Here is a 19,802-nt window from a genome sequence, read left to right on the forward strand (position 1 = left end):
CTTAGTCAAGCTCTCTATCCAGAACAACAACTTTTTCTTTTTTTTTTTTTTTTCCCCCCTTAGGATTTTAGTGGATTATTGTACATTTTAAGGTTTAGTAGGGGAAAAAAAATGTCAGATTTATTTAATGCAGTGGATCATTTTTCAGGGAAGTTCCAGTATTCATCAAAATGTGGAGACACCACAGGCACCATATAAATTATGATGGTTTTCTTCTTAATACTTCCTTTTTATTGCCTATATTCTTTAAAGTGAATTTAGTGCTCATGAAAGATGCTGGATATGACAACAGTAGAAAGTGAAGCTCTCTGTTTATCTGCAGAATTGGTATAGGGGAGCATTGGCAATGCAAGTTTCTCCCCATAACCCCATCAGCGTTCTGCAGCTGTAACCTTGAGGGATCACCTTTAGGGAGGAGAAGATGACTTGGTCTCCTTACTCTTTCTGTCCTTACCCTCTCTGCTGCAAGTGCAAATAAAGATGTCAGTTGATGCCATCCAAGGCCATAGTCTTTATGATCTTCCTAAGAGGTATTGGGAGACCATCAGTTTAGTACCTTGACTGTGTGGCACACTGTCTCCAGCACAGGCTCCCTGTGGGTATCTGTGTGTGAATACATCTTCTATAAGGTAGAAAACACTTGAAAGCACCGTGAAAGTGCAATGACTTCTGTTCCCTGTATTGACCTAAACTGGATTTGAACCAGTGATTTAGAAACAATATGCTCTGTATCCCATTACTAATCTCTTCGGCCACAAGTCCAATCCTTCCTTTTTTTTTTTTTTTTTTTTTTTTCACAAGGAGGATGCTAACATATTTAAAACAATTCACATTTTGCTCTTAAAAAGAAAATTCAAGCGTATGCAAAAATACATTGTATATTTGGCTAACCTACCCCTCATTACCCAGGAGGGAGAGAGCGTAAACATAGGCTTGCATTAGATTGTTCAGCGTGTGCATTCAATCTTTAGAAATCTGTTTCAAAGAAAAGAAATGCATATACCTCATTAGAAGAGAAGCAACAGGGTGGAAAAGAAAAGCAGGCCATGTCAGTTCAAACGCAAGCCCAGCTGCTTAAGTTAGTTACACTTTTCAGTTTAAGGCAATGCAAATCCATTCTCCATTACTGGGGAAGTGGAAAAAGGCCAAGTTCTCTGCTCAGTCAAATAGGAAAAGGTTTAATGTATGATTTTCTCCTTTTTAGTCCATTGTACATTGTATCAAGGCACTGAAGAACATCTATGCAATTATGTAAATAGGAGGCTAGGGTACAGAACAGCACAATAGTTTGTAGGCTAAAATTGTCTCATTCCTCCTACCCCTTCTTCATCTTTACACAGAAACAAACATGCACAACACATTAATGAAATAAATCAGACATTATGTGAAGCTTATCCACAAGAGCAGATTCTAGATACAAACTGAATCCCCGAACATTATTTTGATCTTCTGCCAAGCACTGTAGAGGTCTTAAGAATCTGAGTTTGTATTGTGAATGAGAGGTGAAAAGAGAGTTATAATTTTTACACTGTTTTCATTTTATAAAAAATTGTGGGCTTATGTATGTTCCTTGCTTATTGGAGAAATATGATTGAAGTTTAAAATATATATTTTTATTTAAAATATCATTCCCATACTTATGCAGTTGGGATTTGAGGGCAGAGCCTTTTCAGTTTTCCTACTAAGAAAATGATTCACTCATTTTCCCTTTCATGGGGCAGACTGCTGCTTTCAGCATGGTTGCACCATGGACGAATTTTTCCCATTGCACCACTCTACTTGACATAGAGACATTTTAGTTTTGTTTCAATTTGCTGTGTAGGTAACCAGCAGAGGAACAGAAGACACAAGGAAAACATCCAAAGTCACCATTTTATGTAAATACTGTAAATGCATAGCACCATTGTGCCTAGGGTATTCCCCAAAGGAAGTCAAGGAGTGTGTTCCTTAGATCATAAATTTCTCCGATTCCTTAGAGGAGTCTGTGGTCTGTGACAGGTACAGAAGTGGTGACCTTGGAGATGAGAAAGTTTGCTTTTGCTGCCAGTTGACCATCCATTTGCACCACTTAACTCCAGATCTCTTATTCTAATGCAAATGCTTTGATACTGTGGTTAAGCATAATCTGCTTAAAGTAGGATCATAAAATGTGGGGTGATCTCTTGGGAAGCCTGCCATGGCACCACAGCAACCAAATAACCATAGTTAAAACTTATGTTTGGAAACCTGTCATGCCATCATTTATTCACAGGTATTAGTTCTTCTTACTGTTTTCTGGGATAGCTGGTGGGTATTCAAAATGTATTTTTCTTAAGGAAAGTTGAAATGTCACATAGCCTTTGTGAATTTTCCTCGGGGTTTTTCATAGCTTACATGCTTTTTTTTTTTTTTTAGTTAATTATCTCCCTTTTAAAGTGATGTACTTTATGTTGTCTTTTTAAACTATATAAAGAAGTTCTTTGCAATTTTTTGCAAGCTTTTTTTATTCTTGAATGCAATTCTGAAAGGAAGGAGGCACTTCTTGCTTAAATACGTCAAAGTTTTACCCAGCAGTTAGCCGGTAAGTCATAAAAAGATTCCAGTGAGGTAGGCAGTACATGTTATCTTTTATACATGCGGACACAGCACTGTTGAACCACCTGAAATTCCATCAGGCTCCAAGCTCTGCAGAAAGTGACAAATGCTAGACAGGTATACGATCTATAATGGATGAGGTATGCAAGGAAGCTCAGGGAGTTAGATTGGATTTGATTACAAACAATAATATGACACAACCCCTGCTGTGGATAGTACACGCGTTGCGAGAGGCAGTGCAATCAGGCAGCGTGAACACCGCACTGCAGGCATGATCCAGAGCCCTAAATCCACCTTTGCAGCACACCTACTGTGTGGCTTTGGGAAAGCTTGGTCTGAGGTAACAGTCCTTCTTCCAGCTCCCTATCTGTTTTTTTAGCAGCAGCACGTTAAACAATCATACCTCACTAGACCACTTCAGTGCAATTTATAGCTCAGCATGACAGCAGGCTTCGGAGAGGCTCTTTTAAGGAATTACATGAAGAGACAAGAAGTTATTTGAATAATTTTGTGCAGTTGTTTGCAATGAACTTGGAAACTTTTCCATGAAGTAACTTTTCTCCATCAACAAAATTTTCCCTTAGGGACAACCTTAGCCCCCAGCAAGAATGAATGCACTTCCAGTACAAAAGGAAATGATAGAGATATTGATACTCCTGCACTGGCCAACATTCAAGTATTGAGTAGTACTGAATGCAAAGCTTTTCTACACCTAGATGGGGAATGAAAAAATTTCCATACCAAGGCATCATCTGAAAGTGCTGGGCATGCCCACGGAATTTACAAACTTGATGTTTTCCAAGTCAGCTACAGAGCTGCTTCATTCATCAGACAAATCAGGTTGGGAGTGAAAGGGCTTGGGGACCTTTGCAGTACAAAAAACCAAAACCACCACCACCAACAAAAAAACCCTACCCCACACTATATCTAGATTGCTGTAGAGAAAGCTTTGTCTCATCTTGTCCAGTTGTGCACATAGGATGCAAAACAACCCCTCGTTGCTCTCTGTGAGCTGTGTGGACTACAAGTTATGCCTCTGTGGGGCATCATTGCATTCATTTCTGTATTGGAGTCTGTGGAAGCAGTTGAGGGCCTGTTGTGTTTGAAGACCTAGTTCTGGTTATCAATGGTTTGTCCAGACTGCTAAGCTATCACAGATGAGGAAAGGGCCTCCACAAGATAAAGAGTTGATCTAGATGAGTTTTTTCCTCATGGGAATGGGAAGGGTCTTTTAATCTACCGAAGTGTTTCTTGCTATGGTTAATATTTGTCTATGCAGTTGCTTTCTTGTATAGACACCCTCTACATTCTTTGTTTTTATATGCCTTAGATTATATTTTCCCTTGCTACCCTCTTGGCTTTGGGGCATTTAGGTGCGAGTTCTGATCGTGGAACTGATGGCAGTGTAACTGTGCTTCCCCAGGCTGATTTCGTTTGCATGAGATTTAGAGCAGCTATGAGTATAGGAATGGATGACCAACAGTTCTTTATACCAAGACTTTTGCTTTTCCTTTATACATCCTTTTCTGGTATACCTATTCTGCCTCATCTTTCTCCTTTTTCTTTTTTCTTTTGCTTATTCCAGTTTATGGCTCATTGATTTCATAAGTCATACCAAGACCTCAGGTTCATCCGCAGGGCATAGAAAGCTGAAATAGGGATGTCGGCATAAAAAGAAAGTGGAGATGACTTGGCTTTATCTGCCAATCCACAAATAACTTGGTGAACAGAGTTTCTAGACATGAAATCTGAATGCTATTTTAGAAAAAACAAATCTGATTCACTCCCAGTTCACTTTGGCTTCTGCCAATGGAAGTTAGAATACAGGATAGTATTGGCAAAGCACTACAGAGGGCAAAGTAGTTCAGTGGTGTTGTAAGCTGTTCCTCTTCGGGATTTAGAGCCATCTAACGCAACCCCTCATGTCCTGATTAAAGTTGTTAAGGCTGAGGACCCAGGTGACTTGTTCAGGGCATAACCCCAGAAAGCATCAGGCTCCTGTGGTGTTCTGGCTGCTGCTTAAAGCTGTTCTTCCTTAGTGACATCTCTGTGGCACACTTTTTGCCTTCCTGAGTTTAATGAATGCCCTAGTCAATTTGAAGGTGTCTCTGAGAGATAAAGTTTGGTCCTCTGTGCCAGCAGGTTGATGTGAGCCACCACATACCAAGCCTCACATCTGGAGCACATGTTTCAAAACATGACAGACTACCAGGAGTAAGTGAGCAGTGCAAGTGTACAGAATACCTACCCTATTAAGAGGAACTTCATACCTTTGAGATATGAATGATAAGGAGCAGTTCTCATTTCAGAGACAGACACATTTTGTTGGATATTTCTGCTACATATGGTATTGCACAGGAAATTTCACAGCTGAATGTTTTCTTCCCTGACACCTGCTGTATAAAGATGTGACAAAGCTCTTTTCAGAGCAGCCTTTGTTTTACAGCTGTGGTCGTCTTCTCCTTCACATAACATCACCAGTTCATGTTATGAGTTCTCGCTATGCTATGTACAGTGATGGCCTGTTGGCCTTTCTCCAGGCACGCAAAATTCCCACTGGCTTCACTGAGCCACTGTCTGAGCGAAGACTGCTGGTTAGCTCTGAGGTCTGTCCTGTGGGCAGAGCCGTAACCCTTCCAAAAGTTTGCTTTCATTGCTTCCAATGAAGTCCAGCTCTTACGACAGAACTGCACTGGCAGAACCACAGGGTGCTAATGATGGGAACATGTTCATTAATTTCCTGCCACAACCTGAAGTCTGAGGCCAGCTGACCTCAGTGGGCAGTATGCCCCACAATGTAACAGAACCATAATTTACTCCAGAACATGTTTAGCCCAGTAGGTATTACTGAAACCTAGATAACTGTCTTTCCTCTCTTCAATTCACAGCTACCTCATCCCTGAACTCTCAGCTTCAACAGCTTCAGCATCTTCAGCAGCTCCAGCATCAACAGCAGCAGCAAGGTCAGCAGCAGCAGCAGCAAAACCAGCAGCAGCAGCAAGGTCAGCAGGCACAGACTCCACAGCCAGCCCAGCAGACCCAGCAGCCACAGCCACAGCCATCAGCGCCACCGCAGCAGAACCAAACACAGTCCCAGAGCCAGAACCAACCACCTCCAGCCCCACAGTCCTCCAGCTCCCCTCAGAAACCCAGCCAGTCACCAGGGCATGGCCTTCCATCTCCTCTTACTTCACCAAATCCATTGCAGGTAGGATGCTACGTACAAATCTCTGATGGTCTAACAACAGAAAGTGCATACTCTCCCACTGCAAGGGGAAATCAAGCAAAGGTTATACCTTTTGACCATACAGGCTGAGAAATTCCACCACATATTAATTAATCCTTACAGGCATGCAGTTTAGAACAGCTCAAAGTCCTGATAAGACAGAAAAGCATAACTAACAATGGTCCTACTCTTCTCCTTTCTGAAGAATAAACATCTGTTGCTCTTAAAGTCCATGGATTCAGCATGCGACCTTCACAAATTGTGTTTGCCCAGCAGTCACACTTTATAGTAACTTATAAGGACAGAAAAGTTAGCTGTTCATTAGCAGATGATCCTGACTGTCCCTAAAATAAATAGATCTTCTGATGGTGGACGTGTGCAAGGGATCAGTGGGTTATCCTTCATCTTGAAATTACAGTCCTAACGTTTATCCTACTAAGAATCAAATGCTTCTGTCAAGAGTCTCAATATATCCTCCAAAGCTAAGAATGCCAGTTCAATGACACAAATGTCTTTTAATAGACCAACAGCTGTAGCACCCACACTGATGCTGGGCTCTGCTCACCTTGGAAATCGTGGACAAAAATAGGAGAGCTCCAATGGTCCTAGTTTCTTATACTTGGATGTTCTTGCACTACGTGTGTCATGCTATATTCACGTCATTCAAGAACAGTTTTGACTGTACCCACAAATATGATTCTGAATAAACACCACTGTAGTCTGCGAAGTGAGGAGTCTCACTGGGCAGTGGAACTGCACTTAGAAGCCAGCAGTTTCTATTCACTTTATTTTCTAAATGTTGAGACCCCACTTTAAAGGTTTTATCCGCACTGATGGATTCTGCTCCATTCCGTGCAGAAATTAAACTGCATTAGCTTAATAATTAAAAAATCCTTTTGCAAACAATTAAGGGAATTGGTTTACAAGAAGCTGTGTTTGCCGTGTGAGAAGTTAAACTTGCATTAATCTGAGCTTCAACTAAATTGCATCAAATCTGATTTTTAATGGTTTAGATAATAGACTTAAAAGTCTGCAAGAGATGTGTTCTTGCTTCCTAAACTTTTTCTTATAGTAGAGCATAATGTTTCTAGAGCTGCTTCTGTGTATTGTCTTAAGGGTTACTTAGGCACCACTTAATGCCCAGTCTATCATGCTAGTGAGTGCTTTGGGTCTCTTTAGTATGCAGATTATTGACATACAGAGACAGGAGTATTTCCAGAGGAGCTTCTGTTACATTTTATTGTCTTGGTGCAGCTGTGATGTATGCATACTAACTGTATACACGATATGTTGCCAAAACTGCCTGCTAAATATTTTGCTTCAAAAGGCACTCAGTTTTCCAAATAAAGCAAAGGCACCCTTAGAGTAGGAGTAAGGAGGAAGTGGTATTATCTCAATGAACATACCTCAAGAGGGTTGTACTAACATTGAATCTGAAGTCTTAGCTCTCATGTAGCCTCTGGTTGCAATCTAAATCTCAGCTGAATCCGAGTACTTCCAGTCTCATCTGTCACCTACAGGTACAGGCCAGTAGAAGCACTTTCTACTGTTAGGTCTCCACGATCACATCTCACTTACAGAAGTACAATAAAAGTAAAACCAATAATTTGTTGCATGGGAGGTGCCAGTGTCAATGTTTTCATGGAGATTCCTTGGTACATCACTCTCTTCAGCATGTTTATCCTCACGACTACCCTTTTGAAGGCAGTCTGGATGTGTCAGACTGAACAGAAGTGGAAGGAGTGAACCAAGTACTCTTGAGGCAGTTTTAGTTCGAACACTATCCCTTAAACCTTTTAGGAACTGGGATTAAAGTTAATGAAAGACACCAGGGTGAGAGGTCTGGCATTGCCACTGGGCTGAGCTCAGCCAGTACTGCTAAGCCAGCTGCGTGACTGGGACAATTTCAGAACACCAGTCAAGGGAATTAGAAGTCATTAGCTGTCAGATCTGGCTCAGCATTAAAGATTTACTAATAAATTGGGGGATAAGTATTTTTAATATTCTTTCCTGTCTGATCCTCACCCTTTAAATAACCATGAAAACTCAGTGTTTGTGTTCACATCCATAAGAGAAGCCAGAATTCAGCACTGTACTTCAGTCCTCACCTTAGCGATGTGCATAGGGCTGTTAATTTGGCCTTCTAGCCATTTCTACAGCACTTCTACAGCAAGCATAATACTTCTCAAGCTTCCCTAAGAAATACTTAAGAACCCGAAACTCGCTCTGTCATATTGCTGAGAATGGTGAGACTCTTTAATATGCAAACAAGTAACACTCAGAAATATTTCCAAAGGAACTGCTGTTGCACTTTATAGGTGGCTGAAGGATGTGTTTGGGCACTTTTCTAAAGCAGAGCAGTGGTAAATCTCCTCCATGAAATGTGTCTTTCCATTCTAAATCCTGCAGAGAAAAGCTGGCTTACCCCTGTTCATCTAGCTTGAGGACTGGATCTGAAATTGTTTTCTTCTGCACAAACATAAAAAAATTAAAAAACAAAGGAGTGAGCACATGTTTGCAGCAGTTCATATATCCAGTTCCTAACAGCTACTTAGAATGTGGATTTTTTTGACATCTAATGTCTTAACTTAAAAATTGACCTAGAACAAAATTCAGAGATATTATGGCCTCTAAGGTAATGTTCTTTATGAACTAGAATGAAATGGGTTTTGTTTGAAGAATATTAAGGGAATAAAGATCAACTAAGTTAAAGTTTGACAGCTTAAATTTCATTTCTGAATTCTTGATTTTTTTCACGTGGGCTTTATCGTCTTACATTATTCAGTATCTGTCTGAAAGATATTAGTTTAGAACAATGCAACCTCAAAAAATTGTCATGGAAAGTCAGTAATTCAGGAGGATGATTGCGTTTGTTTCAAAAAACTCTGAAGGATAACAACAATTACATCTCAAAATGTACAGATGCTGTCATGTCCTTCAGAAGGCAAATTAAATGAAAGTGACTTGCTTAGGTGTACCTGGGTGAGGTACTTCCTAGCTGATCAGAAATTAATAATACCAGTGCAGCATACACCAGCTAAAAGTCTCAGAATGATTCTTGTCAGATCATGCTATAATACTCTGCTCTAATTTTATCACTATTTTTTACTCAGTTCAGTGGGCTGGACTGTAGTTACAAAACTATTATTTTTAAGAAATCTTTTAATGATTGTGTAGAAAGATGACAAACCTTTCTTCAGGTTCCAGGACCTGGATTCTGTGCTGACATTAGCAACGATGCTCCAGATTTACACTGGTAAAAGCAATCTTCTGCAGAACCAGGGTCATTGCTGATTTACAAAAGACAACAATCCAGAGGAGAATTGTCAAAAACAGAGCAATATTTCAGGAGGTGGTAGGTTGGGTGGATGATGGAAGACTTTCATCCCTTCATTTTAAAATGGTGAAATTCCTCATGTAGATAATCGTAGTCTGATTTTTATTTTTGCTTTGTCAATTGGTTGAGACAAAGGAGTCCAGAGGTGAAAGACAGCCTAGCTCATGTTGTAAATTTGGGACTTTGAAACCTTTAGTTCTGGGAAAATACACTTCTCCAAATAAGCTTCTGCTGTGAATGTTTAATGTTATTTATTACATGGAAAACTATATGAATTCTTGAATGGTCAGCATGTTGCAACTTCAAAGCATAGTTAGCACCTCTTACAGAGTTTCCATTCAATTAAATTTCCAGAGCCATAAGATCTTGATTATATGCTGTATAAAATCAGATGAGCCAAGTACTAAGTAGCCAGTTATTCTGCTTGACTACCAGAATAAGGCGCTTTGTATCAGGATGTCAAGGTTTAAAGCAAGGCAAAAATAAACTGCGGCAGATGCTCTCTGTTGTCCCCTCATTCACACCCCTTTTTGATGGGAAGGATGATAAGGAGGAAGGAAGAGAGACTTAGACTTCAAGTTGGAAGGGTTTTAAAAGGCTTTACTAATACTACTAATAAATAGAGAAAATACACAAAATATACAAAACCAATCTTGAATGTCCAATATGGAGTTGGTGTCACTCCAGTGGCGGCGGAGCTGGGAGCTGGCGTGGCTCCAGCAGCTGCAGGGCAGGCACCCAGAAGTCATGAGCGGGACTTCACAGCAAACCAGACACTGGATTTCAGGGATGCAGGGCCTGAGGCCTGTAGATCACAGGCAGACAGACAAGGTCCTCTCTAGATGTCAGCCATGGTCCAAGAGGAGCAAGACCCTCTTACATATGGGGTGTGACTGTTATAGGATGGAATACTCGGTCATTTTTAGTCACCTGTTCCATCCACCCCTCCTGGCAAACATGTCCCATTATCAGTTAACCTTGGTTACCATAGTAATAAATCTAAACATGAGCTTCTTCAGCATTCCGTTGGTCCTCTTATCAGCACAGAGCACAGTGTCCGAGAAAAATATGCAGTTACTTAGGAAGCACTTAGAAGAACTTAGCTGAAAGAAAAATTCGCTAAAAGGGAACTGGTCTTGTTTTCAACAAAACCAGGACACAGGAACATATATTTAACTGACTTCAAATCAGGGCTAGCTTCTGGTGCTAACAATCACTGTGTATTTTAGTGGTATGGGTAAGATGAATGTACCCACAGCCAGATCTACAAAGGGAGAGCTGCACTGTAGGAATAGAAGAATTCCCAATGATTTCTACTGCTCTGTTCGCGTGTGAATAGGAACAGACAAACAGGAAATCCCCCAGGGATTGCCCCACTGTAAAATTATTCTGACCATTTTCAGAACTCTTTCCTAAAGCACCTTTTTTGTCATAGAAGCCTACCTACAATAACTGGAGCTGACGGAAGATGATGAGCGAGAAAAAAAATAATAATAAAAGGAGGCAAGAAGGGAAGGGAGGAGATGACAACAGCAGAAAAATCTTCCAAGTAATAGCAGACTCTAGGATAGCAAAACCAGAACCTCCTTCAGATTAAATTTTCATACTAATCTTAAATAATGTATTTGGAACTTCAACTCTTTTATAACAAAAGAGAAAAGAAAAGCAGAAAGGCTGAAGTACCCAGCTGTAAATGAGGGAGAATGTGCACACAGATGCCTCAGGCTCCAACAGTCACAAAATCCAAATCGCCAGTTCCCTTCCCACCCAGCCTCAGTCACTGGTAAGCTTCTCATTAAGGAAAGATCTGCTTTAAAGAAGTCTCAGTGATTACTGTCACTTTGATAAATTTACATATATTTAAGTTGCAGAAGAAACAACCAAGTATCTGTTGGTTGGAGGAAGGCAGCTGGAATAGGTTTGCAAGGACTGTAGTCATGGGCTGCCTTCATGTCTATGTTCACATCTAAGACCTGATGTATTTTTCTCATGCTTATTGAATTCTGAAATCAAGAATACTGTTGAAGATTATGACACCAGTAATCCCACTGAGGTGTTTTTTTTGTTTCATTTTGCTAAAATTATCTAGCCTTCTTCCTGCATACGATACTGTGAAATATATGAGTGCCTGAATCTGTTCCCAAGTTACTTGTTAACCAGTTTGACAAAGAAATATTTTATAAATGGTGAACAAATACAGTGCTTTTAATCCATTTTCCAAAATTTCCTAATTTTTATTGTCAATAGGGAGTGAAATATTGCACATCACAAGGCAACAGGTGATACAGACACGTACAGCAGACATTTATTCAGGAAGGTTCGTGCCCATTTCCTGCTTAGAGTGAGCCTGTTCAAGTGTTCATCTTAGGAGGGTTTCCAGCAGGTACTGGAAAGACCTAGATCTTAACTCTAAACTAATAGCATGGAAACTCCCCGGCAGCCAGCTAGATTCAGTTGAGCTTGGTGAACTGTTCAGAATATTGTGCGTGTTCATCCCCTGCTCATTTCAAAGAGGTCCAGAAGGATTTAAACATCTTGTTCTATGTACAGTTTTGGATTTCTGGGTATTCTTACAGTATTTTAATTTTTGTGGGTTGATAAAGGTGATTTAATGAGTGGAAGAGGCAAGTACTTGTGTAAAAATTTCCACTAGCTAGAAAGTCATGGTCATACTGCTGTACCACATGCATACATGCTTATTACCCATTGCAAATGCTGTTGTGATGCAGGTCCCCTCCTTTCATTTTTGTGCTCTTCCTTTTGCCACTGAAGTAGTTCTGTGAACCACACAGACATTATTGTTCACAAAATGGAACCTTGCTTGAGAACCTGGCTTTGAGTTTCAGTGCATCCAGGGCCTCCTTTTCTACTTCTCCTTTCGCCTCTTCTGGGCACTTCTGTGATCCTCCTTGTCCCTTCTGGGTCTGCTACCAGCTAGGCCACTCTGACATGGCAACGTGGCAATTTGTCCTGGCTGGACTCCCAGGTGTCACCACACTGTGCTGTACCATGCTCCTTGGCCCTGGTGCATGGTGCAGAGGCATGCAAGCTGGTTTCCTGGCACAGCTAGTTTGAGGGCTGCTACTCTTTGTGTCTACCTGGAAATGCATTGGTGTCGTTTCCACAGAAAGGCGAGCTTCAGTTCTGTGTAAGACTGCACTGAGTAGGGTTTCAGGTCTTCTCCTCGGCTGTCTTCCTTCTCCCAGAAGCTCCCTGCTTTTGGGGTCTTTGAGGCCTTGGGACTTCACACTGTAAAGCTGCATTTCAACAGAACAAAGAAATGACAGGCTGAGAGAGCTGAGGTTGTTCAGCCTGGAGAAGAGAAGGCTCCAGGGAGACCTTATTGCAGCCTTTCAGTACTTAAAAGGGGCCTATAAGAAAGATGGGGACAGACTTTTTAGCAGGGCCTGTTAGGACAGGGCAAGGGGTAATGGTTTTAAACTAGAAGATTCAGGCTAGACTTGAGGAAGAAATTTTTTACAATGAGGATGGTAAAACACTGGCACAGGTTGCCCAGAGAGGTGGTAGATGCCCCATCCCTGGGGACATTCAAGGCCGGGCTGGACGGGGCTCTGAGCAACCTGATCTAGTTGAAGATGTCCCTGCTCATTGCAGGGGGTTGAACTAGATGACCTTTGAAGGTCCCTTCCAACTCAAACTATTCTATGATTCTATGTTTAAGGGTTCTCAAGGAGACTTTATAAGCAACTCTCTTCATTCCCTGAGGAAACCTCTCAGTTGGAGCACTGGTCCATCCAAATCTACTCTGCAGGTGTTGCTATTTTCAGAAGCACAAGGAGTACTGATGTCTGACTCACATTCAAAGCAAAGGAAATTAATCTTTCGGCAAAACAACTGGCATTATTAGCACCCAAGGGGCAAAAGCTGAGGCTAATATAGGAAACCATTTGCTAGAGAATTCTCTGAAGGAGAGGAAAGAGTAGCTGTTTGCCCAGAAAGCTCTGACTTTTGAAATGGGAGCTTTTAATAAATTCCCTAAAGCAACTGAAGTATTTAATAAATGGGGAAACAAATAAATAAATAATATCCTCCCAGGACAAATTTGGGAAAGGATCCATATCCCAAAAGGTTGTCTGTTTCCAAAGCCTCTCTACACAGAGATGAGGACCTTTGGGGATCTTAGGGACAGAAAAAAATGACACAGCCCCTCAGATACTCTTTTGAATCCAGTGGATTTGTTTTGCTAGCATTCATTTCTCTTAATTTCTCCTTTCACTCATATTTCCAAAAATTTTCAGGGATGTAGAGACTATCCCAAAGAATTAACTTATTTTCCCCTATTTTTCATACCCCTCACCTTTTTGTAATGAAGAAAATAAAAGATTGCAAGTCATCACAGTTCTGCAAGAAAAAAAATCATTCTACTTGGAAGCAAGTGGACCTAGTGAATGCAGAGAACCCAGTGGGCTTGTTGAATCTGATTGAGGAACAATATTCTGGAAGTGGTGTAACCCTGGTGTTGTGTCGTTTGAGTCTCCTTGTACAAATAAGCACTTAAAAGATGTTGCTCAGCTTCCAGGCTGTGTTTAAAGTTCAAAATTAAGCCTGTTTCAGGAGTATTGCTGAGGTCTATCAGAGTGTGCATTTATGTATTCTGTTGGTGGTTTTGGCAGATGCAGTTTAGGACAGGTGTTTTAAAAAATAATAATACTTTCATTTTTTTTATTGGTAACCAGAATGTTTTGAAAGAGTGACTAAGCACAGGCTGGAGATTATGAAATTTGCTTAAGTGTTAATGGGTTGATTGCTGAGTTACAGCCTGCCGTCTTTACTGGAAATTGATTGACTGGTGCTGCAGGTCTTCACACTTGACGCTCGGATTTGACTCGAAAATTCTGCCAAGTCTTTTACTCTGAAATTTATCTTAATTAGATCTGAAAGACCTGCCACAGCAGAATAGTCACACCGATTAAAATGAAAAACAGGAGAAATTACTGATCAAATTAATCATAATGTCGGGTTACAGCTGTAGGTCTGATGTAATTTGCCACTCCAGTGAGTTACATCGGCCCAGGCAGAGGAAAGAGAGCTGGTTTTACGCTGATCCGTAACACCAGGCAGCTTCGGGCAGCCCATCAGGACGTTTATTCCATTCATTCTCTTGGCTTATTCTGACCTTAGTGCTGCAACTAGAAACAAATTAGGCAAAAGAAAAAAATATCCTTTTATCCAAGGGGTCGCGCTGGAAACATGAGCTTTCCAAAGCCGCCTTGTTTTGGTTTTCCCCTTTCTCTACCAAGCTTCTGCTTTTGTTTGAAGTAACCAACAATTAATTATGTGGAAATTGGAAAATTAAAAGGTCAGGGGTTATCACCTCAGGCACAAGTCAGAAAATGTGTATTTCTAACAGCTCCTAGTGAGTTGGTATATGAAGAAATTAGGATCATTTAAGCAAATGGATATATAGCAGCATATGAGAAGGCATGTCCTAGCAGGTAGGAAATAACAATCAGACTTGATATCTTATACATGTGATGATCCCCAAATTTATTTTTATATTATGTACTTGTAATAGACAACATTTACTATAAACTTAAAAAAAAAAGAAATAAAGTAGAAATCACTGTTTGAATCCATGTTAGAATTAGATAGATTGTAGGGCTTAAGGGGCCCGAGCAGAAAATTTTCATTTAGAAGAGAAGTCTTCTGCAAGTTTCCTAATAGTTGTTCCACCAGCAAGGTTTGAAAGATTTTTTGAGACAACCTGCCTTGTAGTAACACTGTATTTTTTGCTACTGACCCAGGACAAGGTCATTAAATTAAGATCACAGTATCACAGTATGTTTGGGATTGGAAGGGACCTCAGAAGATCATCTAGTCCAATCGCCCTGCCAGAGCAGGAATGCCTAGGTGAGGTCACACAGGAACATTTGAAAGCAGTTGAGAAAGGAAATTAAGTAAAGACAATAAGAAGCTAGATTAGCACTGTGAGTCTCAGGGAAAAAAAAAAAAAAAAAAAAAAGTCTTACCTTTGAAATACACAGAATTTTTTATTTTGATACTGTAATAATATAAACCAATCATGAATTTTTCTAAGTGATTTTTCTTTTCCAACAATGCTGTAATTCCACTAAGTTGGTTTCTCCCCTGCCCAAAAATTCATTTTAATTCTCTATTTTAGGCCTGGGTAATGCAAAGAATGGAGGATAGCTTTTGTTTAAAATCAGCTTAAGTTGTATATAAACAATTTATTACATTGAATTGCCTAAAATTAGTGATGTAGCAAAAGAAATTGAAATAATCTTAATTCATGGTAGTGATTTGAAATCTGCTGAAATACTTCATCGTTTTTAAACTCAAGTTTTGTTTGCTGAACCATTTCAATATTCCATGTTTTATCTGCATTTTCATCAGAAGTTACATCTTAAATCAAAGGAAGTTCCTGCAGGACAGGAATTTGACTTATTTCTGATAGCTTAGACATGATCAAATATCCTGTGAGGATTCCAGTTGGAGAACCAAGATAGGCTGTGTTTGTGAAAGAGATTGGAAGGCAAAGCAGAGTTTCCAGAAGAAAAAAAATTATGTATGAATACAGCACATCATATATTGCTAGAATTATCCTTTTACTAAAGGAATGATGATAGTGCATTTTGGTTCTTAAAGGAGCTGAGACTCTTTAAAGAAGGTATCAGTCCTGCAGTGTGTCTGTTAAGAAATAGTTACATGCTTGTGAAAAGCATCAAGGAAGCAGTCAGACCTGGGAGGATCATAGGCATGTAGCAAAAATATAGATGCTGTAAAGAAAACCCTAAAATATGGGCCCAGTACAGAGTACAGAGTATGGAGTACTGATAGCCAATAAATTGATATCAGAAGACGCTTCCGAATGAATGTGATAACAAGTGATATAAAAATAGTTGCTAATGCTTTTATGATTTTCACCATAGTAACCTTATAATCGCATTTTCAACCTGCCGGATAGCCAAATCAGGCTGGAGTGCTGTCTCTTCTTGCTCTCCTTCCAGTTTGGACAGTGTGGACTGGTGGCTCTAGCTGGAACAGGACAGGAGGTGGCAGAGGGCTGTTCTCCTTTTGACCTTTGCCCAGGGGACACCCCTCAGAGAGTCAAACAGAGCTGCCAGTGTGGATGCTCCAGGGGCTATAGGACAGGGGGGGCAGAGGATGAGGAGTGGCTGTACTGGGATCAAGGTCCAGGATGCATCTGAGGGTGCAGCTTCCAGCAGTGTAGAAGTCCTCAGAGGCAGGGCCTGATTTTAGGGAGGAAAAGGAAAATGTTTGGGGGAGGAGGAGATGGGAGAAAAACAATGTCTTTGTTATTCACAGTGCCTTTATTCCTACTGACCTTTTCCACTGGGAGAGAGGTACAACAAAAAAAATCAGAAGAGAGACACAAAAAAACCCATAAGGACTGGCATTGTGAAAGACTGAAATCGTATCACTTGATCACCACTCTGGAATAAGATGCTGTGTGCATTTCCATCCTACCGCTGTCTGCAACTTTTCACTTTAAAGCAAGACCTAATGCTATCCTAGGGAAGTTTCTCACAGTTCTCAAATGAGACAGGAGCAAGCTCAATATGCCATTAGGAAGGTTTCCCCCTCTTCTCCCTCCTCAACTTTATAGGATTACAGCTTCCTATTTTTTTTTAACTGTCTTCTGACTATGAAACATGTTCTTCATGAAATCAAAATGTGTCTGACAGAATTTTCAGTTCATGTAAAACAAATATAAAAATAAACAAAACTTGAGAAAACCAAGCCGTTCCAAAACTCCTTGATGTTTTCCCCATAGACATTCAAAGAGTATGTCTAGGGGGAAATCACTGGTACTTCAAATATACAAGCAGGTATAGTGATAACATGTCAGTCCTGTAGACCCAAACCTGGCAGTCCACGCTCTCATGAATGAAAACTACAGGGAAAGGAAGGGAGGGGAAGGAGTTATTTTACTGACACATAGAGTCTGCATATTTAGCGCTAATCTCATTATCAAGTTACACCTTTGCTTACTGAATTCACTTTTGGAAAATAATTTACACCAGGAAGCAAAGTGCTCTAATAAATGGGTGGTTTGAGTCAGGAGCACCAGGCTGTGGTCCCAGCTCTCTCAGTATCTGGCCTGTCACTTTGTCTTTCTGTTCCTTTGTTGATTCTCCCACTGGTGTTTGATCTCTTTAGACTTTAAACTTTTAGAGTTTTTTTGGTATAATTCAATGAGGCCTTGATCTTGCATTTGGCTTCTAGATACTGCTGTAACACTAATACTACGAAAGCAAGGAATATTCAAAAGAGGAATCACATAGCCCCAGTCACTCGCTGAATTCAGTAGCAGTATCGCTGTTGACTTCAGAGGACAGAGAATTGGTATCCATCTTGTTTTCAAGTATATTGAATATTTTGAAGTTTCTGTCAGCTGCTCAGTGTGCTGTCAAATGCACTAATGAAAGGTTTTCCTAAAGTTAATTTTCCTACTCGTAATACAATAACCAAATTTGCTTTAACACTTGAAAAAATCCATCCATACTAAAGAGAATCAGTTGCTTAATCCTAAAATTAAAGGTTATTGCATGCAAGAGAAAATAATTACATGCTCAAAGTATGGAAAAAGAAAACTTTTTTAATATGTAGGTATTTGTATAATTAAAGACTAATCAAGCATGAACGCTGCTGACTAAACCAGAAAATGAGATTGTTGGCAAGCAATATTGTAATGTAAATGCCATTTTTGTTTAAGTACTAAAAAGCTGGAGGAATGATATCCTGAACAGATTAAAAGCAAACAGCATTGATAATAAATATTTATCAGATTTCAGATGCAACACACAGAGATTTTTATATTTTACATGCAAAATATATTGGCATTGAAATATTCAGTCACTTTTCAAAGGTTTGTTCACATCTTCACTTTAAAATGTTGAAAAGCAAGCACTCACTAGTAAGAGAAACAGCTTTAGAACTCAGTCTTAACCTGTAGCAATGTCAGTAAACTGTAGGCAATGGAAAACAGCTGAGACTTGCTAACATACTTAACTACAAATGTATAAGATCAGCTCCTGAGGCTGGAGAGTCAGAATTTTGATGGTCTTTATGTATGTTTTCTTTTTTTCCAAAATGTTCACATTAATTTTTCAAAAAGAGAGGGAAGCTTCTCAGACTTCAATCTTTGTCATGAAACAAATGCGTAGTAAAGTATTTCTGGAGGACTTATGTATATTCAGAAATTATCTCAATGTAACCACCATTTTGTTGTTGAGGACTGATTTAGTTAGAGGTTTCTGTCGTCTTGGGGCAATGCTTTTAAATTTGTGTAAAAGTATTGCACTGGTTAAATAGGCTCATCATATACCTTTGTGTTATCTCACTATAGCCTACATCTTGTTCCAAAGTGGATATAAAGATATTTTGTTACATCAAGACTTGAGGAGAATAAGGAAATGCTAGAAATGAAGTACCAAATGTGTTTCCATTCCCAACCATTTTCTTTCCGTTTCACTCTTCCCAGAGCTGGCACTACTCAACATGCTGAAATCCAACAACAATCGTGTCTTAATCAAACCTGGTTATGCGATAGTTGAAGCTCATTTAAAACATCCTTTGACATCTGTGAAAAGAGGCTAAAACCCAATGGTTATGATAGTAAGGCAATGAAGACCTTTGCTTTAGTATGTGCGCTGTGCGCCGTTGCATCCTTTGTGTTGATGTGTACCTCCTGTTGTTTCCTCAGACATTTGCTTTTCAAAATAATTTTCATCTCACTTGATTATGACTGAGAGATACAATAGCGTGTCACTGACAGAGTTATCAGGGGGAAGTGACAACAGGGATTTTTGAATTTAAGGCTGCCTACAACATTATCAAATTTTTCCTCGCCTAGTGTAATTATATTCTATTAGCCTTTGGACAAAGGGAGTGTAGACAAGTTAAAATTTAATAATACTGTGCAAAAGTGTAATGCTAATCTCTTGAATACGCATTGATCTAATTTTCACAGAATCATAGAGTATTTGGGGTTGGAAGGGACCTCTGGAAATCATCTAGTCCAACACACCTGCCGAAGCAGGTACACCTGAGTAGATGGCACAGGAATGTGTCCAGGTGGGTTTAGAACATCGAATTTTCAGAAGGATTGAGTCACTCCCACTGATATGAACTGCAGCAATTATTACTTAGACCTTGAAGGAGCAAAAATACAGATTTCAAACCCTGGATTTCTTAGAAAAATCTTACTTGTGTGTATAGGTTATATCCCAGGGAACTGACAATTTGCAAATGCTGAAACTCAGACAGGCCAGGTACATACAATAAATATCCTGTGTTTATCTGAGTTACTGAGTTCTTAATAACTTTACAGATAGACATATTAATTTTTTGTTTTCTAACTGTAGTGTCGTATAAAGTGTAAGTTACAAGAAAGGTTTACCTATTATTTCTAGAAGGGAGATTACAGCAGTTTATTGAGGAAAACATGGTAACATGTAAATTATTTAACGGCTGAAATGGACACTTTCACAAGTCATTAAACTACCCTATGTCTTGGAACACAAAGAGGTTATCCCTGGGATATTTATCTGAGGGGTCTGCAGGTCAAGAGGGGAATGGAGTCAGCAGAAAAAGAAGCAGCCACATACAGAAAGAGCAATTATTCACAAAATAAAAATGAGTATAGCGGTTAGAAGTGTC

General features: G+C 39.8%; 1 protein-coding gene across 1 annotated transcript in view; it reads left to right on the top strand.

The window, feature by feature from the left end:
• POU6F2 (POU class 6 homeobox 2) overlaps positions 1-19,802 on the top strand; it is a gene marked incomplete at both ends in the record, with an annotated part of 307,735 nt that overhangs the window by 203,819 nt on the left and 84,114 nt on the right. Inside the window, one exon of the mRNA XM_082045495.1 lies at positions 5,463-5,782. Within this exon, the coding sequence (XP_081901621.1) occupies positions 5,463-5,782 (320 nt within the window). The remainder of the gene's footprint in view (positions 1-5,462; positions 5,783-19,802) is intronic.

The sequence above is a fragment of the Streptopelia decaocto genome (genome assembly GCF_964273445.1).
Source record: "Streptopelia decaocto genome assembly, chromosome: 2".
Classification (NCBI taxonomy): Eukaryota; Metazoa; Chordata; class Aves; order Columbiformes; family Columbidae; genus Streptopelia; species Streptopelia decaocto.